The sequence below is a fragment of the Barbus barbus genome (genome assembly GCF_936440315.1).
Source record: "Barbus barbus genome assembly, chromosome: 7".
Taxonomy (NCBI): domain Eukaryota; kingdom Metazoa; phylum Chordata; class Actinopteri; order Cypriniformes; family Cyprinidae; genus Barbus; species Barbus barbus.
The window spans coordinates 36,642,373-36,667,042 of record NC_136735.1 but is presented as its reverse complement, the minus strand read 5'-3'; the positions used below and the strand labels follow the sequence as shown (position 1 = coordinate 36,667,042).

The window sequence follows — 24,670 nt, the reverse complement described above, 5'->3', positions numbered from 1 at the left end:
ATGCAATTTGATTATAGCGAAATATGCACAAAACATTCTGAATGCATTTGGTTTATACAGAGACTTTTTTGTCCTGCTTTTCATTTTAGCATTTATGAGGCATTGTATCTGGTTAGTAACGAGCTTATTATAGTGTCAGGATAGTTTCACGGTATGTGATTTGACAGTCATACAAATAAAAATATTTCCTTCAGTATTTTTTTTAAATGATTGCAAATTAAACAGAAAGCAAACATGCAAAATTCAGTAACAGAAATGTGTAATTATATGTAAGTCTAAAAATGTAAGCATACATAATTTAAAAAATCTCTTTTTTTTATTTAGCAGAGACCTTAAAAACTAATTAAAAAAACTATTTAGAAATGTGTACTTTTATGTATATTCTAAAAAATAGAAATGTGTATATAACCTGAAAATTTACTTTTTCTTCATGAATTATTTAAATTGATGACATCTGTAGTTGTTTTCTTCAGTTTGCTTCAGTTATCTTGTTTTGTGAGTTGCATGAGCGTGTGATATCTGTGCTCAAGGTTACCGTGGAGATCTCACACCTCCAGCGAGCAGCTGATGCTGTAGAGCGCATGCAGGGCGACGCAGCATCTGCAGAGGCAGTGAGATTCTCTTTCTGTGGCTCTGCATGTCCGCAGTATGTGCTACCCGCTGCGTTTTTAACTCCTCCTCCACTGTTTCTCACATCCCGGTATCAGTTCGGCCTCCCGTGTCACTGGATATCCTGCAGCGGAGGTTTAACACACGCTTGACCTTGTGCAGAATATTCGTCTAACTTTGGCCTCCTTAATAAATATTGCAGTATGAAGCAGACATCCTCACTGCATTGCTGCTTCTTTTTCATGTATGTTGTAGTGTTGTTTCTATGTTGATTAAAACATTCATTTTTTTGCAGGTAATCAGCTTGTGTTTACTGTATATAATGAGTCAAGAGTTGTCAAATAGTAAGAGTCATCAGATCATTTACATTTACGCATTTACCAGACGCTTTTATCCAAAGCGACTTACATTGCATTCAAGTTACAGTTTTTACATTTTATCAGCTCATTAATCTCATTAAAACTTGAGATCTCTGACTTTTGCTGAATTGAGACTCTTTTGAGATTTCTTCTGAGATAAATGCGAGATTATTGGGGTCTTTTTCACAGGAGAGATCAGCAAAAGTTTTAATTTCTGTCCAGTAGAAACATCTCCTGGTCTTTCTTGCCGTAGGGTCGGTGTACGAGAGAGAACTGTAAGTACCTTCACCCACCGGCGCATCTGAAGACGCAGCTGGAAATCAACGGACGCAACAACCTCATTCAGCAGAAGACCGCAGCAGCGATGCTGGCGCAGCAGATGCAGTTCATGATCCCTGGCACCACCATGCAACCAATGGTAAGAACCGTCTACTCGTCTTCATGTTTAGATGCATATTTACTTAAAGGAATAGTTATTAAAATTTTTGAAAATGTACTTACCCTCAGGCCATCCAAGATGTAGATGAGTTTTTCTTCATCAGATTTGGAGAAAAGTAGCCTTGCATCACTTGCTCACCAATGGATGCTCTGACGTGAATGGGTGCCGTTCAAAAATCTGATAAAAACATCACAATAATCCACAGTCCATCAGTTAATGTCTTGAAGACATGAGCTGAAACAAATCTGTCATTAAGACGTTTTTACCTCAAATATGAGCCCATAATTACGTGTCTGAATCTGGAGAGAAATCTGCACAGATCAAACACTATTTGCAAGCTGAAATAGTTCTAAACAAATATGTGGCTGGATTTTGATGCAAGAGACAACAGGAGATGGACTTTTTCACTGGATGAAGCATTATTATGGATTATAGTATTTTAGCCAGAAGCAACAGTTTAAAGCACAGTTAAAAACGTCTTAATGATGGCTTTGTTTCTTACAAACACGCAGCTCTTGGCTTCTTCAAGACATTAATTGATGGACTGGAGTGGTGTGGATTACTTGTGGATTATTGTGATGTTTTTATTAGCTGTTTGGACTCTCATTCTGACGGCACCCATTCACTGCAGAGGATCCATTGGTGAGCAAGTGATGCAATGCTAGATTTCTCCAAACCTGGTGAAGAAACAAACTCATCTGCGTCTTGAATAATTTTCATAAAATTTTCACTTTTGGGTGAATTGCTTCTTTTTCTTCAGCAAGTTGCAATTATTTCATATTAATTGTCTTCTTCACAGCATACATTTCCTGTAAGCCAAGGTCTGGGCTCAAACCCTGGACTGAGTTACGCACCGTATCTGACTCCCATGAGCCACGGTATGGGCCTGGTCCCCACAGAGATGCTCCAAAGCACCCCGGTCATCGTCCCCGGCAGCCCGCCAGTCAGTGTGCCGAGCTCGTCCTCCACGCAGAAGCTCCTGCGCACAGACAAACTCGAGGTAACACCTCACACCGAGACATTATGAGGCCGTCATTTCATTCATCCAATAGAATTACAAAGTAAAGGACAGTATAAGATGTTGGAAAGAGATTTTACTATGCAAATATATGTAACAAAAAAAGTATGTATGTAAAAATAAAAAGGACCAATCATAGTGCAGTGTAATGAAAAGGCCAAAAAAAGATCAGTCATAATTCAGTATGCAAATAAATGGAAGGGAGAAAGGACTAAGTCAGTATGTAATTTTATGTAAAAATGCAGTTACATGTATAAAAAAGGACCAATCATGAATGTAAAAAATGACCAATCATAATTTAAAATAAAGAAGTCCAATCATAATTCAATATGCAAATGTGTTCAAGAGAATACCAGTCATAATTACATATGTAAATATATATTAAAAAAGACCAATCATAATTCAAAATAAATAACAATCATATACAAAAAAACTGTATGCAGCAATTCAGTATGCTATTTAAAAAAAAAAAAAAAAAGACAAATCATAATTGATAATAAAAGACCAATCATAATTCAGTGTGCAAATAAATGTAAAATAAAAATCTGATCTTAGTTTAAAATAAAGACCAATAATAAGTCGGTATGCAAATGTATGCAAGAAAGAAGACCAGTCATAATTCATTAAATATTAGATTAATCGTTTTTGGTTAGATTCTGAACATTAAACATTTGAACAAAGTCAAGGTCACTGTGAGATTTTCAAACTTCAACGTTGAAGTAGATTTAAAGTTTGTGAAAACCAAAGGCTTTCATCTGTAAGTTAAAGACAGAGCTGAATTAAGTGTGAGGAGGAGGATACAAAGAATTGTGAGACATTTCAATGCAGCGCTGCCTCACAAGATGATCTGCGTGCTTGAAACAATAACATCTGAAGGTTGTGTGTGTGTCACTAAACGTGCGATCACTTAGCAACGGACTGATGTCTGTGATAATAAGAGGCTCGGTTCCTCTGCGGCCCTCCCACACCGAGAGGCTGTCGCTGCCTTTGTTAATATTCAGCTTATTGTGTAAATGTGTTTATTTACGTACCTGTGCTCATACATGAAAGCCTTGAAACTTCAATGACTCACGTCTCTGTTTGCCTATTTCTGTTGTGTTCCCTGTCTGTTTTGTCTGCGTGTGTTGGTTTGCGTCCAGGTGTGTCGTGAGTTTCAGCGGGGCAACTGCGCACGCGGCGAGACCGACTGCCGCTTCGCCCATCCTAGCGACAGCCCGATGATCGACACGAGCGACAACACGGTCACCGTGTGCATGGACTTCATCAAGAGCCGCTGCTCGCGCGAGAAGTGCAAGTACTTCCACCCTCCGGCGCACCTGCAGGCCAAGATCAAAGCAGCCCAGCATCAGGCCAACCAGACCGCCGTCGCAGCGCAGGCCGCCGCTGCAGCCATGGTGAGCTAATCACACACAATTGATTTCGAAATGACATGCATACAATTCTACGTTTTACGAGTCATGTTGTGCAAAACGTTAACGTGTGTTAAAGTTTTTAAATGACACCACCGTGCCTCACCAGCTGCGTTTAATTTACAGCAGAATTTAATTTAACACATTGTCACGACACATTGAATCATAACCAAGGCAGTGCTTAGAGTTGTGAAACCGTTTTCGGTTCTGTGCACGATAAAATCAATTGACAACATATGTTGAGACGTGCTCGCGGAGGTTGCAATTGAGATATCTGATGATGTTAGCACATTAAATGTGGAGCACTGCTTTATTATTATATAGCCATGACCCATCTCTAGAATCTGGGCGGGGTTGCGTGCCAAATCGGTGTCGACTCCCTTATCTCGCCCCCGGAGTATTTTAGTCCTATTAAACAGGGTGAGTAAAGAGAGGGAGACAAAGAGACAAGCTGCTTGAAAAGACTGCCATGTGATAAAAATCGCTCTCCCTTCTTATCGTACTGATGCGATCGTTATTAGGAATAGGATATTAATATAATAAGTGCGATGCTTAAAAGCTTCTTTGCTCACACCCTTGACTGCACAAGGTCACGGGGCAGCTTACTTCCCCATTTCTCTGCCCAATGGGAGGCCTGCTCTCCTCAGATCAGTCGAGATTAAATTAAGGAGATGGATGACATCTTCAAGCCAAACTGACGTGAATGCACAGGCTCATCTATTATCCAAGTGAAACTGTATCTTGGGCCACATGCCAGGCTGCTCTCGTTTGTAAGTTCTAACGCATGTCTACGCTGCAAGCGAGCGACGCATTGCAACAGAACTGCAACACTGAGTTGTGTGCAATGCTATGAGCAAGAGATTTTGTCGAATTTTGTTGCATCTTGCAATTTATATTGCTTCGATTATAACAGTTATTGTTGCGTTTCAATCTCTAATGCATGCAATATTGTTGCATCGCTTGCTTGCATTTTAGACAGCATTCTAGCTTTTTGTCTACACTGCAAGCAAATGACGCACGGTCTTGTGCACCGTTATGCGAAAGCGGAGAGAGAGTTTTGTTTTGCACACGCAATGTTTATGGCTTCGATTATAACATGTGCGATCTTTGCATGCATGCAATGTTAATTGCATTTCATTACTTGCAATATATATAGTTTTGTTTATGTATATGGCTTTGATAATAACAGGTGCTATCAAGTATAGTTTTGTTGCATCGCAATTTCTGCATGCATGCAATTTCGATTGTGTTGCATTGCTTACTTGCATCATAGACAATTTTGGTGATTATGGGAGCGTTCTAGTTTTGTCTACACTGCAAGCGAGCAATGCAACAAAGCAACAGCGCTCCCTTAAAAACCAATGAAACCCTGTGTGCTGCAAGTGAGTGATGCAGCAAAACTCTCCACATTTCCAGTGGAGTGACGCAATGAAACTTGGTATGTGACCCTGGACCACAAAACCAGTCTTAAATCGCTGAGGTATATTTGTAACAATAGCCAAAAATACATTGTATGGGCCAAAATTATCAATTTTTCTTTTATGCCAAAAATCCATGTTCCATGAAGATAGTTTGTAAATTTCTTACCATAAATATATCAAAACTTAATTTTTGATTAGTAATATGCATTGCTAATAACTTCATTTGGACAACTTTAAAGGCGATTTTCTCAAATTTTTTTTTTTTTTTAGATCGCTGCCAAATATTGTCCGATCCTAACAAACCACACATCAATGGAAAGCTTATTTATTCAGATTTCAGATGATGCATAAATCACAATTTTGAAAAATTGACACTTAAGACTTGTTTTGTGGTCCAGGGTCACATATTACATGCTTGTAGATAGTTTTGTTTCATATAATGGGAATGAACTTGTGTTGCTTACACTGCATGAAAGGAATGTGGTGCAACAACACTAGATCACTCCCATTATAATAAACAGAAGAAGAGAGTGGTGAGATGTAAGAAAACTTGCAAGTTAGTGGTACAGATAGCTTTTTATTTATTATAATGGTAACATTTTAGAATAGGGAACACTTATTCACTATTCACTATTAACTACAACTTTTCCCTCAATAAATTCTTAATTTGCTGCTTATTAATAGTTAGTAAAATAGTTGTTAAGTTTAGGTATTGGGTAGGATTAGGGATGTAGAATAAGGTCATGTAGAATAAGGCATTTATATGTGCTTAATTACTACTAATGGCAAATACTCTAGTAATATGCATGCTAATAAGCAACTAGTTAAGAGACTATAAAATAAAGTGTTACCATTATAATAAAATAATCCAATTGTGTCGCAGTGCATTGTTGCATTGCAGTGCAGTGCAGCTTTTTTGATTATAATGAGAGCAGTATAGTTTTTTTTTTTTCTACACAGCACACAAACAGTGTGCTTACAAGAAAACTAGATTTCTCCCATTAAAATTAATTACGCTGCAAGCTGGTGACAAAATGCGACGTGATGTAGTTTTGTCGCATTGCATCGCTAGACTAGTTCTAGCACTGATTATAATGCGCGATTTAACTTTATGTACACTGCAACGAGCAAAGAAACACAAGACAACTGTTTTGCTCTGTGTACACTGCAAGCAACACAATGCGATGTGATGAAGCTTGACATTGTGTGCATGCAGTGTAGATAGCTTTGTTGATTATAATGAAAGTGAATACTTTGTTCGACTTTGCAAGAAATGCAACGCAGGAAAACTAGATTGCTCCTGTTACATTCAATGAAATTGTCTACTTAGCAATTTCACAATATGACGCAACAAATGCAACATGCATGAGTTTGCCATTTAAAATGGGAAAAATGTTGTTTCCTTGCCTGCCACGCGTATTTCATTGATTATAACGGTAAGGATATAGTTTGGTCCTGTAAGCTTACAATGCGACGCAACGCATGCAACATGGTGAGCTTGCTGTTTAAAATGTGAACAATCTCAACACAAACAATGCATGGGTATGAATATAGTTTGGTTGCGTCAGTCGCTTGCGGTGTAGACACAGTATTTGGCAGCAAGCTTTCCCGCTTCCACATCTCACGCTGGTGTGGTTTTAGTTTGCCGCGTATGCTGTCATGGCACTCTCACGCTTGGCCTCATTCGTTTTGCTGTTTACTCCATTTTCGCTTTTGCTTTTGCCCTGACCCTTTTGTCTTTTTCCACTGTGGCGTCTGGGTAAGAGGGTGACGCGAGGACAGTATCGGCTCACCAGCCATAACAATAAAACAAGAGTGAAAATAAAGCCCCAGGTTTCCCGAGCATTCAGCGATCTGAGATAAACCACCAGCTTGGGCTACAGGGTAAAACGCTGTTAGCCTTAAGGTGCAATGTCCTTTCCTGATTATGATGTAATGCAGATAACAAAATAGATTTTGTTTCTAGGGTTCAAACCGGGCCAGTTACTGTAGGAACGCTGAAGCAATCGATCCCAAATGCAACCCCAGAGAAAGGGTTTAAAAGTCAGATGATACAGTTATAGTTTCTTCATTTTCTTGCCTTTTAGTTTCTCTTTGTTTTGTTTTGTTGTTGTTTTTCACCAGTGGAAAGTTATGTAATTCTGTATGATAAATCCCCGTGGGTGGCATATTTATTTTAATGGTTCTCTATGTTGGCGGAGGGGAGCAAAACATTCAACTCTTGGTTACAAGAATACCTTCAACATGCACAATTAAAGTGCATCTTATTCAGATGTTTATTAAAAATATACTTGCAAGCTCTGTTCCTAAACCTACTGATCTTTCTTCCTAGACAGCACTAGACTGTATCGTAAACATGACGCCAAGACTGTTCCAAAAGATTTGTGCATTATGCTGCTTTCCAAGATGCCTTGTTTTGCATAAATTCATGCAGCAAATATCCTTCAGGGAGAATTTAATCCCAGAATGTACTGCAACAAGCACAGCGAAAAAACTTAAGATGACAATGAAAGGAATACAGTTCTATTTTAACACAGTAAATATCGCTAAAATAATAGAATCCTAAAAAATTACAATTTTATTTATTTGTGAATGCTGCACATGAAAATTCAGACTATTCTGGAACGAATAATTACGACTCGAGTGCACTTTGCTTGAGAAGTGCTGTATGCCTAGTGCACTAAGTTGCTGCGTATGTAGAGTGTTTCAAATGAGTCATATATGCTTGAGAAGGTAGCAGTCTATGTAGACAACTATGCAGCTCACTAGGTTTTGGAACAGAGCTCGAGAGAATCCAGACGTAGATGTTTTTCCTGTCACTAAAATGTCTTTAAATGATGCATTATATTTCCCTCGTACCCTTTTGCTGTAATCTGTGACTTTACTATAAAGAAAAACATGCATTTTTTCTTTTCCATTCGACATCCTAGTGTTTTTTTGTTTTGTTTTTTTGTGTGGCTATTCTGATTTCAAGCATTTGTGCATGGCCCTCAGCGTCATCTCATTTCAAGCGTCCTTTTTTTGCTGCCCGTCATTCCATTGAGCCGCATCTTTACTTATTACCTGTACTTTTGCATGGCATTTTATTGGTGAGGAATATTGCAGTGTGCAAAGTTAGTTGCATATAAATATTTAAATGCAAAAAGATATCAAAATGGGCCACAATAAAAATAACTCGTCATGCTTTTAATAGATCCAGCGTAAAAGTACATAAATTGGACATTCTGAAATATAAGAATAAACAGAGCTCCACATTCTGTGATCACTCACATCAGTTGTTTTCTTTTGGTTCCGTGACCTATACGATTTACATGTAGCTAGTTGGTAAGAAATTGCAACATATTGTGACAGAAACGAATGGTGTCCTTTTGTTTCCTTTTTGATAAGTGGTTGTAAATGTCACAGCATTTTTGCTGCACATATTATAATCGCTTGAAGAGCGCGGCAGATTGCGTTTTGCATTGACAGAAACAATGCACGGCCCAGTCAAATTTGCCCACTTGGCCCGTGCAGATTGCGCCCAATTCCAGTCATAATTAGCACTAGATAGACGCCGTGCAACTTCACGTTGCATCTGAACTAAGTGACGTTGCATTCTTACCATCATTAGATTTGAATTCGCCACACGCACACGAAACCATTCGATAGCGGATATCGGGTGTGTTTTATGCAGTGAGATTTCCAAACACTAATATCTCCAATCCCATTAGCGTGTTTGACTTTTGATTGGTAAATGTGAGACTCTTGATTTCTGGCGCTTTTAACACAGGTATTGTAGATGCTTTGTGCTTTCGTACTAATTCAGAACGTAGTGAAATATTTCTTTGAGACGAGTTTTTTCGTTTATGTGCATGCCTATTGTTTTGTATGTGGTATTACTGCATTCAGATTATTTTTGTTTTTGTTTTTTTCCTTCTCACCTATTCCACAATGCAATGCTGTCCCCATGATGCACCTCTGCTTGCTGTTACCTGTATGTTAATACGCTTGAATCCCATTGGCCCACTGCCATCATGTGCTCGCTGCCTGCTATTAAAAGACTCAGTCGACTGCCAAAGCAATGAAGCGACCCCTCGAGGCATCTGTAGATCTGGTACTATGACCTTTCACCTTTTGCTTTGCATGTAGCTTTTTAATGTACTGTAGCGACTCACATAAGTTTTTAATTTGCCTTCTTTGTTTTGATAGAAACAGTAAAAGTCACCAAGTGCATTGTAGTCAATTTTGAAGAAAGAATGTTGTGTGGTCTTTCAAAGTAAAGTAGCTTTATTTAGTAAACGTAAGTGCCTTGCTTAAGTATCTAGCGAAGGTTGTCGTTGTCCTTGTGTAAAACGGAGCGATGCAGCTTCGAGTCAACATGTGCATGGATATAGAAGTGGTGCAAAACTCCTTTAACTCGTACATGTACTCTTTCACGCTCAGGCGTTTCCCCATGGAGTCCTGCAGCCTCTACCAAAGAGACAGGCACTAGAAAAGAGTAACGGGGCCAGCACGTTCTTCAACCCCAGTGTCTTGCACTACCAACAGGCTTTGGCCAACGCACAGCTCCAGCAGCCCACCGCTGCTTTCTTTCCCACAGGTGAGAGAAAACACACATGCACACGCACACACCGCCCACACTGCTTTGTATTAATCCCTGGGTCACCCTCTAAACATTACACTGCTTTTCTCTTCCCCGATCCCGGGGTAACGTCATAACCGAGGATTTTAAACAGCCACGTGTCCCTTTTGCATGCAGCGCGTGTGCACGGAATACTAATGCCTAACGTTTTTTTAAAAGGGTAAATACAGACGGTTATTTCGAGAGAGCTGCTGATTTGAATTTGGACAGTACTGTTGGGATACTTTGATCTAAGAAAGATAGCCGGCCATAGATTAAATTAGAAAACTCACAGAAGTGCTTTGATCTGCATGCTGAAACGCTTTTACATCTGTACAGGTACAGCGCAATGATTACTGTATATATGTGACTCCCATCAATACTGGCCAATGCAGAATGCAGATATATGTATTACAGTTTTTGATTGAAAATATTGTAGTTGACTAAGACTGAAATTGAATGAATTCTTCTGTGAATTAAAAAAAATTAATTGAAATAAAATAAAGGTTAACTAAAATAAAATGCATGTATAAAACAAATTATTTCAGCTAGTGGCTAAGGCAACGTTTCTTGTTTTAATTAAGTTTAACTTGATGTGCTAAAATCACTCAAAATTAATAAACATATTTAATAGACATATACATAAAACTCACACTACTACAAAAAATGACACACAAAATTAAAATATTAAAAAACTGATTCAAAATATCAATAAAAGCTGTAACTATTATAGCTTTCAATGATATTTAGAATCTGTTTTTTTTATATTTTTTAATTTAAATTTTAAAGTTTATTATTTTGTGCCAAAATTTTGTATCCCAGTGATACTAAAATAACGCTGCAGTTGTTTAGAATTAATTTAAATGAACGTTGACATTTGTCTATCAATACAAAATTGCAGAAATTACAAATTTATGTTTGTATATATATATATATATATATATATATATATATATATATATATATATATATATATATATATATATATTTAAATAAACATAAAAAATGTAAATATATAATACATACAATTAATATTTAAATATTTTAAAACATTCTTTATTGCAAATATATTTTCTTTAAGCTGAATTAATTTGCCTGGCCAATGAAATTGCTATAACATTTTAATATTTATATTATATTTTGTATAATATTTACTCAAGATTTAAAAATATAAAAAATGATTAGACTTAATTAAAATTATTATCAAACAAAATATGATCATATATAATATTATATGAATATTAAATGTTTAATTTTATTTCATTTAATAATATATTGTAAATTTTTTAAAAAAAATCTTAGATGCCTTTAATATATAAATATACAGAATATTGCATGTAATCAAAGTTTGAAGATATGAGTCGTTGATATAGCCAGCATGTATATTAATCGCAGTGCGTTACAGTAAACAATAGCCATATATATTCCACCTACTATGGCTCTGTACCTGTAGGCGCACCCGCTGCAGCATTTTTATATTAAAACACAGAAAAAGCTCTCTCCATGCGTAGGGTCTCAGAGCGAGTCCGGCTGTCTAATCCCTCGTAGGTGTATTTTGTCATCACACACCCACATGGTGGTTGTATTTCCTTTTAGCCGTCCTCTTGTGCCCCCGTTCCTCCCTCTTCTCCAGCTCTGGGTCTTTTGTAACAGCACTATGTCTATTTTAACCGTAGGAGTGGCTGTTGGCTCACCGCATGACTCTCTTGTGTGTGTGTGTGTGTGTGTGTGTGTGTGTGTGGCTGGTTTTTAGCCCTGTTGCCCTCTTCCTCTTCTCCTACACTGTTTCCCTGTGCTCTAATTTCACAACGCTAAGCTCCTGTCCTCTCATTGTGGCCCTTTGCGAATATTGATCCAGTGTATCTTCCTGGAATACGCTGAGTTTTTACCGGAATGACGACACGGTGGAGCGAGCGATCTATAATGACAAGCTTAATTGGATTTGTATGGCATGCTGAATACTGAATCTCTGGCTCTCTGTCTAATATGTTTTTCTTCCCTATTAACCTCTCTCCACTCTTCACTGCATGGTCACAGGGTCAGTTCTGTGCATGGCTCCTGCTAGCAGCATTGGTAGGTTCCTCCTCTTCCTGTCTGTCTGTCTGTCTGTGTCTGTTTTCCCCACCTCACGTAGAGATCTAGTCGCTCTTACAGGTGATTTGAAGCTCCAGAGACTCTCACGTCTCGCAAAATACCAAATTAGCACCTGTTGATGGAATCTGATCAGTAACGCCATCACACATCTGTCTTCTGCTTTATTCTGCTTCTGTTCACCTGCAAGAGCGTGCTCTGTTTGTTTGAAATGTTCACATTTCTCTTTCTGGGGTTTTGCAATTTAAAGTTTTCAAGTGCATATTTAATATACTTATTATTATTATTATTATTATTATTATTGTAGTTCTGTATATTTTATCCATTAGTTTGTTAAAGTTTGTATTTCTAATTACAGTTATTATTAATATTATTGTTGTTGTTATTATTTATAGTAAGTCTATAGATTTTACATTCATATTAATCAGTTTATCTCAAATGATTTCAATTAGAATTTTTTTTAACAGTGGCTTTTATTATTATTATTATTATTATTATTGGAATTCTATATATTTGATATATTCGTATTCAATTTGTTTTAAATTATTTCAATTTTCATTTTTTCAAACAGTGGCTATCATCATTATTATAATTATAGGAATTCTATGCATTTTACATTTATATGTTATTCATTGTATTGTAAGTTATTTCAAATTCCACTTTATTTTTTTTTTTTTTTTTTACTATAACTATATAAACTCTCTTTATATATTTCTATTATTTTACAGTGGTATTTTAAAGTTTTATATATATTTATATATAATTCATACATTCATATAAATTTTACTTTTTTACAGTATTATTAATAATATATTTTTTGAAGTGTAATTCTTTATATTTTATGTATTTTACATATATCATTCAATATAAATTCATTTTGGTGGATTTTATTAATATACATTTTTACAGTGGTCTTTTAAAGTTGATATTTTATATATAATTTATAAATTCATATATATTATTACTTTTCAATTTTTATTTTTTTTTACAGTGACTATTATTATTATTATAATGATTATTATTATCAGTTAATTGTTGGAACCAGTCATTTTAAAGTCATTTCTTTGTGTGAAAACACCAGATCCAAGTGAATAATAGACATTGTCTTGTGTACAGTCAATTGGGAAATTTGATCAGTTTCCTAGAGAAAGAGTCCACTCGATCATAAACGAGCACACAAATTACACAAAATACATTCTGTGTAGTTTGCCATAGATGGCAGGATCAATGCTTGAAGAAGTGTGGCCCGTCGCGGGCTGACAGCTCGTGTAAATCTATCACCTGCACTAACCGCTCAAGCCAGACTTCTCTGGGTACAACTGATTATGCTGTTAAATTTCCTTGAGGTGATTATAATCAGCCTTTCTCCTCTTCTTTTGTTATTTTATTGTTTTGTTTCCCATGCTTCTCTCGCTTTGCATCGTGATTGCATGCCATCTGCTGGTTTAACCTAACGATGGCTCGCTGCTCTGTAATATACACCACTGCTAAACGACAACACCAAAAAACAAACTACAAAAACCCTACCAACCAACCAAACACCTGTTTCCATAATGCTCCACCTACCTGTTCATTGCTTCCATGGTTCCCTTCCTGAAAAAGTACCCATGATGTACAGTGCTACGCCTGCTACTGTCTCTGCAGCAACAACTCCTGCCACAAGTGTCCCCTACGCAACAACAGCACCAGCCAATCAGGTTTGCTCCTTTTAAAAGCTTTCTTTCATGAATCCCTGAGCTCTGAATAAGCACTTTGCTACAAATTCATTCCGCGGTCGCCATGGCGATCGCACAATCTCAAAATCTCGCACTTGCGCTCAGATCGGTGCTTATTCAGAGCTTGCACATTGGCAAATAGTAGTTGTGTTGTGTTGCATTATTTTCTCGTTTTGTTCTGCATGTCCTTGCTTTGTTTTGATGTCAAGATATCCTTCCTCATCTACACCTACACACACACACACACACCGGCTAAAAATAGACACGCCTCACTCCGCTCTAGTCTGATTTCCATGTACTCGGCCGCTCTGTGTCCATCTCGGGCTTCGGGAAGCAGGTGGAAGGTGAGTTGCACTGAAAGCGCTGCTGTAGGAGAGAGTCTGACGTCCGACGAACTGTCAGTTTAATAATGTTTAATAACTGAATAACAACAGCGTTTGAAATTAATATATAATAATAGATGATTTACTGTTTAACACTGTTATTAAATTCATAAATATTAATAATAATAATTATTGTTATTTTAATAATGTTGATTAATTGCAACACAATTTTAAATTAATATTAATAATACATTATTCACTGTTTAACACTGTTATTAAATTCATAAGTGTATTAAAATAATAATAATTAATATTATTACTCTAATAATGTTGAATAATTAAATAGCGGCAGCATTTTAAATTAATATTAATATTCAATTATTTACTGTTTAACACTTATTAAATTTATATATTAAAATAATAATAATTATTATTATTGTTATTTTAATCATGTTGACTAATTGAATTGCAACACCATTTTAAATGAATATTAATAATAGATTATTTACTGTTTAACACTGTTATTAAATATTAAAATAATAATAATAATTATTATTTAATGTGAAAATGTCATGTTTAATATTGAGATATTATCAGTAGTAATGGTTGTAAAAAAAATTTTTTAACTTTAATAATATTATTTTAAAATCTGTTAATAATAATAATGTCATGACATTTATTTAATTAGTCACTCATTTAAAAACAACACTTGCTTTTAAGCAAAAAAAAAAAACATGCACCCAACATGTGATGTTAAAAAACATTGTCATCTTTTATGAGTTCTCATCGCGCTCGGGCCGCTCCCGTTCTTCGGGTATTGTTCGCCGGAGGGTCACGTAAGGAGACTTTAAGGGCTTTCCCACTTCCGTCGCTCTTAAATGGAGCCTTCCTGTCAGCGAGCGGCATTTCCTGTTGTTTCACAGGCCTGCATCAGGAACTGGGACGTCCAGGGTTATTTGTAGTCTTTTCACGTGAAACCGAACCTGTTTCCTGAGGGGCTTCTGCCAGACGCTGCCAGACTCTTTAGCGCCACCTGGCAGGAGAGTGAACGACATCACCGGCTTAACTCAGCATTAAAGATGTAGTTCATGCAGTGTTTTTGATTAGATTATCCTTCATAACCAACTAGGTTTCAATGTAGTGCCACAAATTTTGATGTTGAACATGAATCTGTGTTCACAGCCGTTTTTACTGCCTTGCACTCCTAACCAAGAGTGCTCTGTGTGTGAAATATTCACTTTTATTTTGATGTGGTTTTGAAATTTACTGTTTTTAAATTCATTAATTAATAATAATAATAATTATTATTATTATTTTAATAATGTTTCATAATTGAATAACAACAGCATTGTAAATTAATATAATAATAATAATAATAAACTATTTACTACTGTTAAACTAATGAAATATATTTAAACAAATTGTTTTGCTTACATATAAGCTAATTCTTGAACTAATTCTTAAATATTATTTAAATAATAATAATATTTCTATTAATAAAAAATTAAATACAGTAAATTTCAAAATCTCAAAAATGTATTTGAAAATGTCATGTTTAAAATTAACATATTATCAGTAGTAATGGTTTTAAAAATAATATTTTACTTAATAACATTTTAAAATATAATAATAATAATAATAAATAATAATGATGTCATTTTGTTTAATTTAATTATTTGCCCATTTAAAAACAACAGTATATTTAAATGATGATGATGGAGATTATTAGTAGTTAGTAGTAATTAATTTAAAATACTGTAAATGTCAAAACTCAATATTATGTATTTAATAATAATATATTTGTAGATATTTAATAGTTTTATATATTAATTTATATATTGCTTATTTATATTTTATATGCTGTTATATTATCTATTATTTGTTTTGTTTCAAATTATTTAATTATTTTGAGTCAAACAGGATTTTCAACAAGAAGAAAAATTGAATAATAAAAAATAAAGAGATGTTTTCTTTAGGAAACATGAACAAGCCAAAAATAAAATTTAAGGAAGTAAACACAGCCAATTTAATGTTCATGTTGGCTTGAAACACACAATGCATGACTATACAAACATTAATATTTATATCATACATGCTTCCATTCAAAATGACTTGAGACTCATGATATTTGTTCTTTGGCGTGAAGTTATACAGGTTTTTGAACACAGAGGCCTTTTCTGTAGTGTTTGTTTGCGTCAGTCTCAGACCCAGACAGACAGCCGCTGACTCATCGCTGCCAGCACTAATCTCACACATGACTTTAATTATGCAGAGAGAGAGAGAGACCGAGACACAGAGAGAGAAGAGCGACGGACCACGGGCGAAATAAACACTTGACTGCTGCAGCTCTGAAGTGACGATTTTAGCTTGAAGCAGATGAGCGCGGGTCATGTTATAATCTACTGAACTGACTCTCAGTGTTCAGTGTGACCCTGAAGGGATGGGACGTCCCTGGCCTGTCTGTGAAGAGTTCACGGGTCAGACGTAGAGCAGCAGTGCCTCCTCCTGGACACAAAGGATTTAGACAGGATTTCATTCAGAGCGTATTTACATTGAAATCTTAAAACCACTGTCAAATTATATGATGCCTTTTTATTAACTTACGTCCCTATAGCATTTCTGCCATTTACTTACTTCAAATAATGGAATTCAAAATAACCACATAGCTGTAAAATAAAAAATAAAAAAATTCATAATTTTGTTATTAATGTAATTGAGTATATTATTTTGTATATTTACATGATATAATGATATTTTAATAAATAATATATAATTAAAATCATTTTAAGTAGTAAAAAAAACTTTTACCAGATATTCAAATTTAAAAATGTAAAGCTGTACAGAATTATGTAATTATATTATTAATATAATGTATAGTTATATTATTTATATGAATAATTGATAAGAAAATAATTATTTACTTATTTTATTATATAAAATATCTAATAAGTAATAAAATAGGTAAATTAATTTAAAATATGATTATATATTATTTATATCATGTATTTGTTATTCTTTTAAAATGTGTTTTAAAACATGTATTTATGATTATATAAATTACAATAGTTATTTGTGTGTGTGTGTGTGTATATATATATATATATATATATATATATATATATATATATATATATATATATGTATATAAATGAAATTATTTAATATATTTAGATTATTATATTTAATGACATTTTCCACTGATAAATACATTGTCAAAAATAAATAATAAAATATTAATTTAATGTATGTATTATTGTTTTAATGTGTATTTACATTAACATGTTTACTTTTGATAAGTAAAAGACGTATCTATAAATAAAATAATATAAATTCTAATATATAATTATTTTTAAATTAAATATAATAAATATTCCATCTGATTATCAATCGCAAGTAGCAGATCATAGTTTGTCATTACTTCATTTATTTGTTGCCCATCTGTCAGAAGCAGCTTTGTGTGTTTTTCTCTGCTGTTGATATATTCTTCAGATTCGACAGGGAATATGTCAAACCAGGTTACAAAACAGCTTGTCAAATAGTTCATGGGGTCTTTAAATACAGTAGTCTGAAAGAAATGATATATTATCAACAGTTGTATTAGCTGAACCTGATCGCATACAACATCACGATCCAGCACGACACAGAGTCACTTCTCTACATCACCATCGTCTCATTGGGCTCTGTGTAACCTGCATGAACCCTCTCTGGCCTTGCTTTCCCATCATGCCGCGGTGCAGCTTCCACATTGTCGCCTCGTCTCAGTGCTCTGCTCACAACGCTGATGGTGTTTCATAGTAACTTTCCACATTTTGTGACTAAACTAGGGTGTGACATGCTTCCTGATCACTGCGCTTCTACTGTTTGGCTTGGGCTACTTCTGTAATACAAATCAAGACGTTTTGGATCCAGGCAATATATTAGTTATACTGGGAAACTAGACCAGCTTTCATAAAACAGAACACTATTTATAAATGATATATGTGACCCTGGACCACAAAATCAGTCATAAGGGTCAATGTTTTGAAGATTAAGGATAGGACAATATTTGGCCGAGATACAACTATTTGAAAATCTGGAATCTGAGGGTGCAAAAAAATCTAAACATTAAAAAAATCGCCTTTTAAAGTTGTCCAAATTAAGTTTTTAGAAATGCTTTATGCTAAATATCTTCATGGAACATGATCTTAATATCTTAATGATTTTTGGCATAAAAGAAAAATGTATAATTTTGACACATGCTATTGTTGGCTATTATACCTGTGCTACTGATGACGGCTTTTGTGCTCCAGGGTCACATATGATGTTTATGATGCAATTTGATGGGTTTACTTTACTCTGGTATTTAAAACAACATGCGTTCAGAAGAACGAAAACCTGACACTGAAGGCAGATGGATGTCAGTCTGTGAACATAATAATGAATCGACACACAAAAAGACCAAAATACTGTTACGTACCCACATGAAACAAAACCGAAATGAGCGGAGACTGTTTGAGAAGGACATTGAATATGAATAGCATTCTAGTATACTACTATGAATAATAAAGTGAACAGTGTGCAAATTTTCTGTATGCATTGAATGCATAGATTGGACTGCCAAAAGTTGGCTTAAAATTATATTAAAATGATACATAAATTATATATGCAAAAGTTTAGGGTCAGTATTTTTATATTTTCACATTTGTTAATACTTTTATTCAGCAAGGATGCATTACATTTATCAAAAGTGATTGTTTATAATGCTGCAAAAGATTAATAAATGCTGTTCTTGTGAACTTTCTATTCATCAAAGAATCCTGAAAAATAGGATGTATCACGGTTTCAACAAAAATATTGTGCAGCACAACTGTTTTCAACATTAATAATAATCAGAAATGTTTCTTGAGCAGCAAATCAGTATATTAGAATGATTTCTGAAGATCATGTGACACTGAAGACTGGAGGAATGATGCTGGAAATTCAGATTTGATCACAGAAATAAATTACATTTTTAGAAACGTTTTTTTTTATGTAATAATATTTTTAACATTTTTTTGTATTTTTGAAATAAATGCAGCCTTGGTTAACATAAGAGACTTTTAAACCCCCAAACTTTTAAACAACAGTGCATATTCATTTTTGAAGTATTTTTCCACTTTCTTCCTCAACAGACGTTTTCAAACAAGACGCCTACTTTTCATCCAACTCCTTTGCATTCGCTGCTTTCCACACCTGAGAACACTAAACATGACTTTCTAGGGAGCATTTGAGTCACTACTGTACAAACGAGAGCTCATAACCACTACATTAACATGCATACGCTCAGTAATTAACATGCACATTCCTCGCTCATGCCGTCTGCATCCACACACACACCACTGTTACACCATGCAGACGTCACGGAGCTGTCAATCAGAGCACTTAAGATCGACTGTGATGCTTAATGAGCCTTTACTAATATTCAGATGCCGTTTTGTGTTTTTTCCCCTCTGTTTGCGCAGATCATCTTGAAGTAAACCACCGAAGAGGAACTACGGGGTGTCAGGAAGCTGCTTTGAGAAACCCAAAAAGATCCCCGTGTAAATACGACCTGCCCTCCTCCCCTTTAGAACTACAGCAACCTGCATGCTAAAGCGTAACACACAGAACACAAAAACACACACCGTATACCTGTTATGCTCGGTGAGGTGACTCAACCGGTTTCTAACTTAAAAAAACAAGACTAGAAAATATATATGAATATATATATATATATATATATATATATATATATATATATATGTATGTTAATGTACAGCACGTTTCATAGAGGCATAAGTGAGATTTCATCCGAATGATCGGTCACCCGTCAGATAATGTGTATTTTTCTCCCATGGTTGTTTTAAATATAAATGCACAATGAGTGAGCGACGAGCGAGGACACACACACACACACACACACATGGATTGCACTGTCAGAAACAGTGCTTAATAATAAGTGCTTGATTGTCTTGGACGGGAGGACGTCTCCTGCAGAGTATGTCTTAAACATCCCCATGCACCCTCTAGAGAGGGGAAAGAGGGATTTTGTTTCTTATTTTAATACACAAAAACACCGAATGTCAAATGGCAGACACACAGAAGATTGTCTACTAGTCAAAATGCGCCTCCCTTCTTGGACTCGATCTATCTTTGGAAAGATATTATTCCCAATTCTTCATCCCCACTGGCCAAAGAAAGATTTACAAGGACACAAAGCGCATACCGGTCGAAAAAACCAGTGAGCGTCGCAAGTGCAAATGTGGCAAACCGTGTGCCATGCAACCACGTTTCTGTCTGCATCTCTGCTAAAGGACTGTGTTTTACTCCTTCCTTTTTTGTTTTTAAATGGACACTGAATGATTTCGATGTGTCTGTGGAAACACTGGCCATCAGGGAGTCGACTCTGGCTTCTATCCCGTGCCAAGGGCTTACATTAAACTGGAGAGCTGCTGTAAACAAACTCTCACACGAGACGGACTTCTTCTCCAAATTGTCTGGGGCCTGTTCGTAGTCCCACTCACACGGTGCCCAGCGAACGGAAACGACGAGGACGACGAAGGGGAAACGTTGCAGTAGACGATCTTTGAGGCGTTGTGAATGGAGGGCGCTGCGCTCTCGCCGATAATCCTGTTTTATTTGATAAACAGTAGAAGTGCCTAAAAAAATCTATTTTACACAGCAAGCATCTTGAGAAGATGATTTTATGTGGGGTTGGGGGTTATAAAAACATTCAAAGCGAAGCTCCCGAAATGATTTTGGCCAGACAAGTGATGAAAACAAAAAAAAAAAATGCATTTCATGCACATCATGGTCTGTTTCATTACACAATATTGATGTTGCTAGAATCGGAGCGAGACTGCATAGGCGGAATGTTTGTTTTGTTGTACGATGTTAGCTTTTATGCTTTCTTGGAGTAGTTGACATTGGAAATGTAAGAAACTTGGAGCTCAATGTCTGTAACACGCGTGACGTTTTGAGTTTGGTAAACGATTGTCATTGCGGTGTGTTCTTAACCAGTTATGTTGTTGAGTCTGAAGACTGTCTGTTAAAGGGGCAGCTCATCCAAAAAAGAACATTTGCTGAAAATGTACTAACCCGAGATGTAGATGAGTTTGTTTCTTCATCAGGTTTGGAGAAATCATTTCATCACTTGCTCACCAATGGATGCTCTGCAGTGAATGGGTGCCGTCATCATGAGAGCCCAAACAGCTGATAAAAACATTACAAAGTAATCCACACCACTCCAGTCCATCAATTAACATCAGCATGTTTTTGAGAGAAAAATCCATTATTAAGATGTTTTTAACATCAAACCATAAAAATCCATAATAATAAAAAAAATCCATAATAACTAACTCCAGCTCCATCGTGATAATCCACAAGTAATCCACACCAATCCAGTCCATCAATTTATGTCTTGAGAAGTGAAAAGCTGCATGTTTGTAAGAAATAAATTGATCAATAAAATTTTTAACTTCAAACTGTCCATAATCCATAATAACGCTTCCTCCAGTGAAAAAGTGGTTTAGTCTGAATCAGGAGAGAAATCTGCACAGATTTCTCAGCTGTTTGGACTCTCATTCTGACGGCACCCATTCACTGCAGAGCATCCATTGCTGAGACACTGATGCAGTGACACATTTTTTCCAAACCTGATGAAGAAACAAACTCCTCTACATCTTGGATGGCCTGAGTGTGAGGACTTTTGCAGCAAAGTTTCATTTTTTTGGGTGAACTGCTCCTTTAACAAACACATCTGTCATTTTCTTACTACAACAACTCATCTAACAGCATCGTTTAGTTTTTATTTGGATGGTGTTTCACCTGGAATAGCGCACACGGCCTTCTTTTCCTCCCTGATGTGTGATGGGTGAAGCGTGTGTATCTGCATGCTTGCGCGTGTGTGCGAGTGTGTTAACGATCTAATCAGAACCATCATGTATTTTCATGGTGCTCGATTAACACAGACAATCCACCAAGAGACGTTTGGTTTCGCAGGAATATGGCACTGGTCTTAGCATTTTGTTTTTAATTTCATGTCATTTTTTTTCCTTTAGGGTTTTTTTCGCTATTGTCGCAAAAGTTACAGTTTTAATGTAATTTTTGACGTGGAAAGTGATTTAAATATATTTTATCATTCTGTTCATTCTTTATTTTGTTTTGTTAACTACTAGAACACAGAACAATGGTGTAACCTATTTTAAAAATGAATGTAATTTATTAAGCCAGGCTTAGCTACGAGCAGTGGTCCTCGGCCAATCAGGAGCCGCTTCTAGATCTCTCTCGTTTGGGACGCCGCGTCGTAGCGTAAGCGAGGCTATAGCATTGCTTGTGTTATGTAAAAATGTTTATTGTATAGGTAATGTTTTACCAAAAAAAAACAACAACTAAAATGTAAAAAAAAGTAAAAAAAACAACAACAAAAAAAAAACTCTGTAGTATGATAGTTATTTCATAATAATAATAATAATATTAAGTTGTTGCTGTGGCAACCTAAAAAGTTGCGAATACTAAATTTTGGTATTTTTGTAAATGATGTAATTAAGTTGATTTTTTTTTTCTCCTAGAGCACTGTAAAACATTAGATTGTAAAGCAGATATTGGAACATTTCCTATTTTATGTCGAGATTATATTACCAGGAGATTTTTCGGTAGCATTTAACGGCCTCTTTGTTGGTGTAACATTTAAGATAGTAGTAAATACTCACAGATACAATAGTGTGACGTAACTTAAGAAACGACTCTAGTGTTGGGTTAACCCGCGCCCCGTCCCCTTCCCCGTTTTAGATTGACAAAGGATCTCAAGTACTCGTGAAGATCATTTTTTTTATATTATTTATGAAAGTTGTCCTGGTTTGTTCAACAACTTAAACGAATTAACGATTGCACTTTGATTTCATGTAACCGTAAGATGTTCATTTCAAAAACCGATGCACAATGAATATGGTATGGCAACACGAATCAATGATGGTTGTTTTATTGCTTTAGTTAACCAGAGAACTCAATATTCAGTAAGCATCTTGCATGGTATTTATGTCAAATTAAGAAGTTATTTTCAATTTAACCTGAGAAAATAATAATAAAAAAAAGAAATATATTGAATGTTTCTATCTACACTATATATATAAAAAAAAAAAAAAAAAAACCTGCACATGATGAAAGTAACGGTTGTCCTTAATTTGGGATTTTTTACACCCCAAACGAAATGTACAGAGTTGTGGGACAAAACAGTTGTTGACTGATGGTGAAAAAGCACTTTGGAATCAGTTGATATACTGAGCAGACACAGCGTATCCAAACACTTTGCCTTACCTTTAGTCCATTGTGTTTCAGAGCTATTAATATGTACTAGGGTGTCAACAGGTCTACTGAACTTACTTCTCACCTCCATTTATATATGAATATATACTATACCTATAACTAATGTAAGAGTTTTTTATGATTATTATTATTTTAAAGCATTGTCACTGAGAGGCCAAAAGGTTTGACGGTGTTGATGCTTTTCAATGCCCTTTCCTGTTTGCGACGAGACACCGTTCTCAAGGGATTGTGGGTATTTACGCTGTGCTGCTTGACTTCCATCAGTAATGCAGTAGCCCATCCACACACACACACACACACACATTCACAGAGATAATATGAGAAGAAAATTATAAACCCCTCTTTGGATAATATTAGTTTTCATGTAACCATTTTAAATGTTTTATTTGTGCATATATATTATGTGCTATTTTATGTCATATAGTCAAATGTTTTTGGTTCCAGAAAAATAGTGTAAAATCTATTGAGACAAAATAAAGAAAGAAAAAAGGACAGGTGTGTGTTTTAATGCTTGATTGTGTTTGATTTGCATGAGCTTGTGTGAAACTACCGGTTTTGGGATTGTACCATGGTATTTTTTTTGGAGAATCCACTTTTTGCACGTTTCTGTTGTCAACCATTTTTTTTTTTTTTTATTAATATTTGGAATAGTTTTTTTCTTTTATATTTTCCATCTTCATTTAAAATTCAGTTTTTTTTTTTTTCTTTCATTATTTTGTTGCTTGTGATTTTAAGTTTTATTTATATAATTGAAAATAAATTGAAATGAGAAATGTGACCTAGGCAAATAGCTGATTTTTTTTTTTCAGTTAGCATTTATTTTATTTATTTTTTTAGTTAACAATAATAACCCTGTTATTGATAGTGAAAATGTTTAACATTTTTAATTTGCTGTCTCCAGTCTGTTTCCAATTGTTTTTTACTGATAAAATGCTGTATGTAATGGTGATACTTTGGTATATGAATATGGTTATCATTCAATATTATACCATCATCATCTGATACCATCATCATACCATGGTACAACATCACTGTGACATGAATACCATGGTATTGTTTGAATAATTTAAAACTAAGTGGCCTAGTTGTGCAAGTCTACACTCTAGTTATGCTGAATTTAGGTTATTACTTCTCACAATTAGAATGAATAGTCAATGCAAAAATTAATATTAATAGTATTATAGTGTTTACATATTTTTACATTATATTTATGTTGTTTTTGAGGCTTGAAAGCCTCAGTACATTAATTTTACTTGCATGCAAAACAACCAGCCAATTCTGATTTGTGTTTCATGGAAGAACAAAACACACAGGTTTGGAAGGACATTATGGTGAACAAATAATGACTAATTTAAAAACAAAATT

General features: G+C 35.1%; 1 protein-coding gene across 10 annotated transcripts in view; it reads left to right on the top strand.

Annotated features, from left to right (window-relative positions):
* Positions 1-19,695, top strand: part of LOC306872186 (muscleblind-like protein 2a) — a 64,907-nt gene extending 45,212 nt beyond the window's left edge. For 2 of the 10 annotated variants that reach the window (XM_079420650.1, XM_079420651.1), the window contains exons 3-6: positions 1,222-1,386; positions 2,207-2,407; positions 3,565-3,819; positions 9,678-10,516. In XM_079420650.1, the coding sequence (XP_079276776.1) occupies positions 1,222-1,386; positions 2,207-2,407; positions 3,565-3,819; positions 9,678-9,953 (897 nt within the window). In that variant the 3' untranslated portion in view covers positions 9,954-10,516. Of the gene's footprint in view, positions 1-1,221; positions 1,387-2,206; positions 2,408-3,564; positions 3,820-9,294; positions 9,349-9,677; positions 10,517-11,892; positions 12,174-13,548; positions 13,644-19,464 lie in introns of those variants that run through there. The other 8 variants (XM_079420644.1, XM_079420649.1, XM_079420648.1 and 5 more) reach the window with 8 other exon arrangements.
* The last annotated feature ends 4,975 nt before the right edge of the window (positions 19,696-24,670 follow it).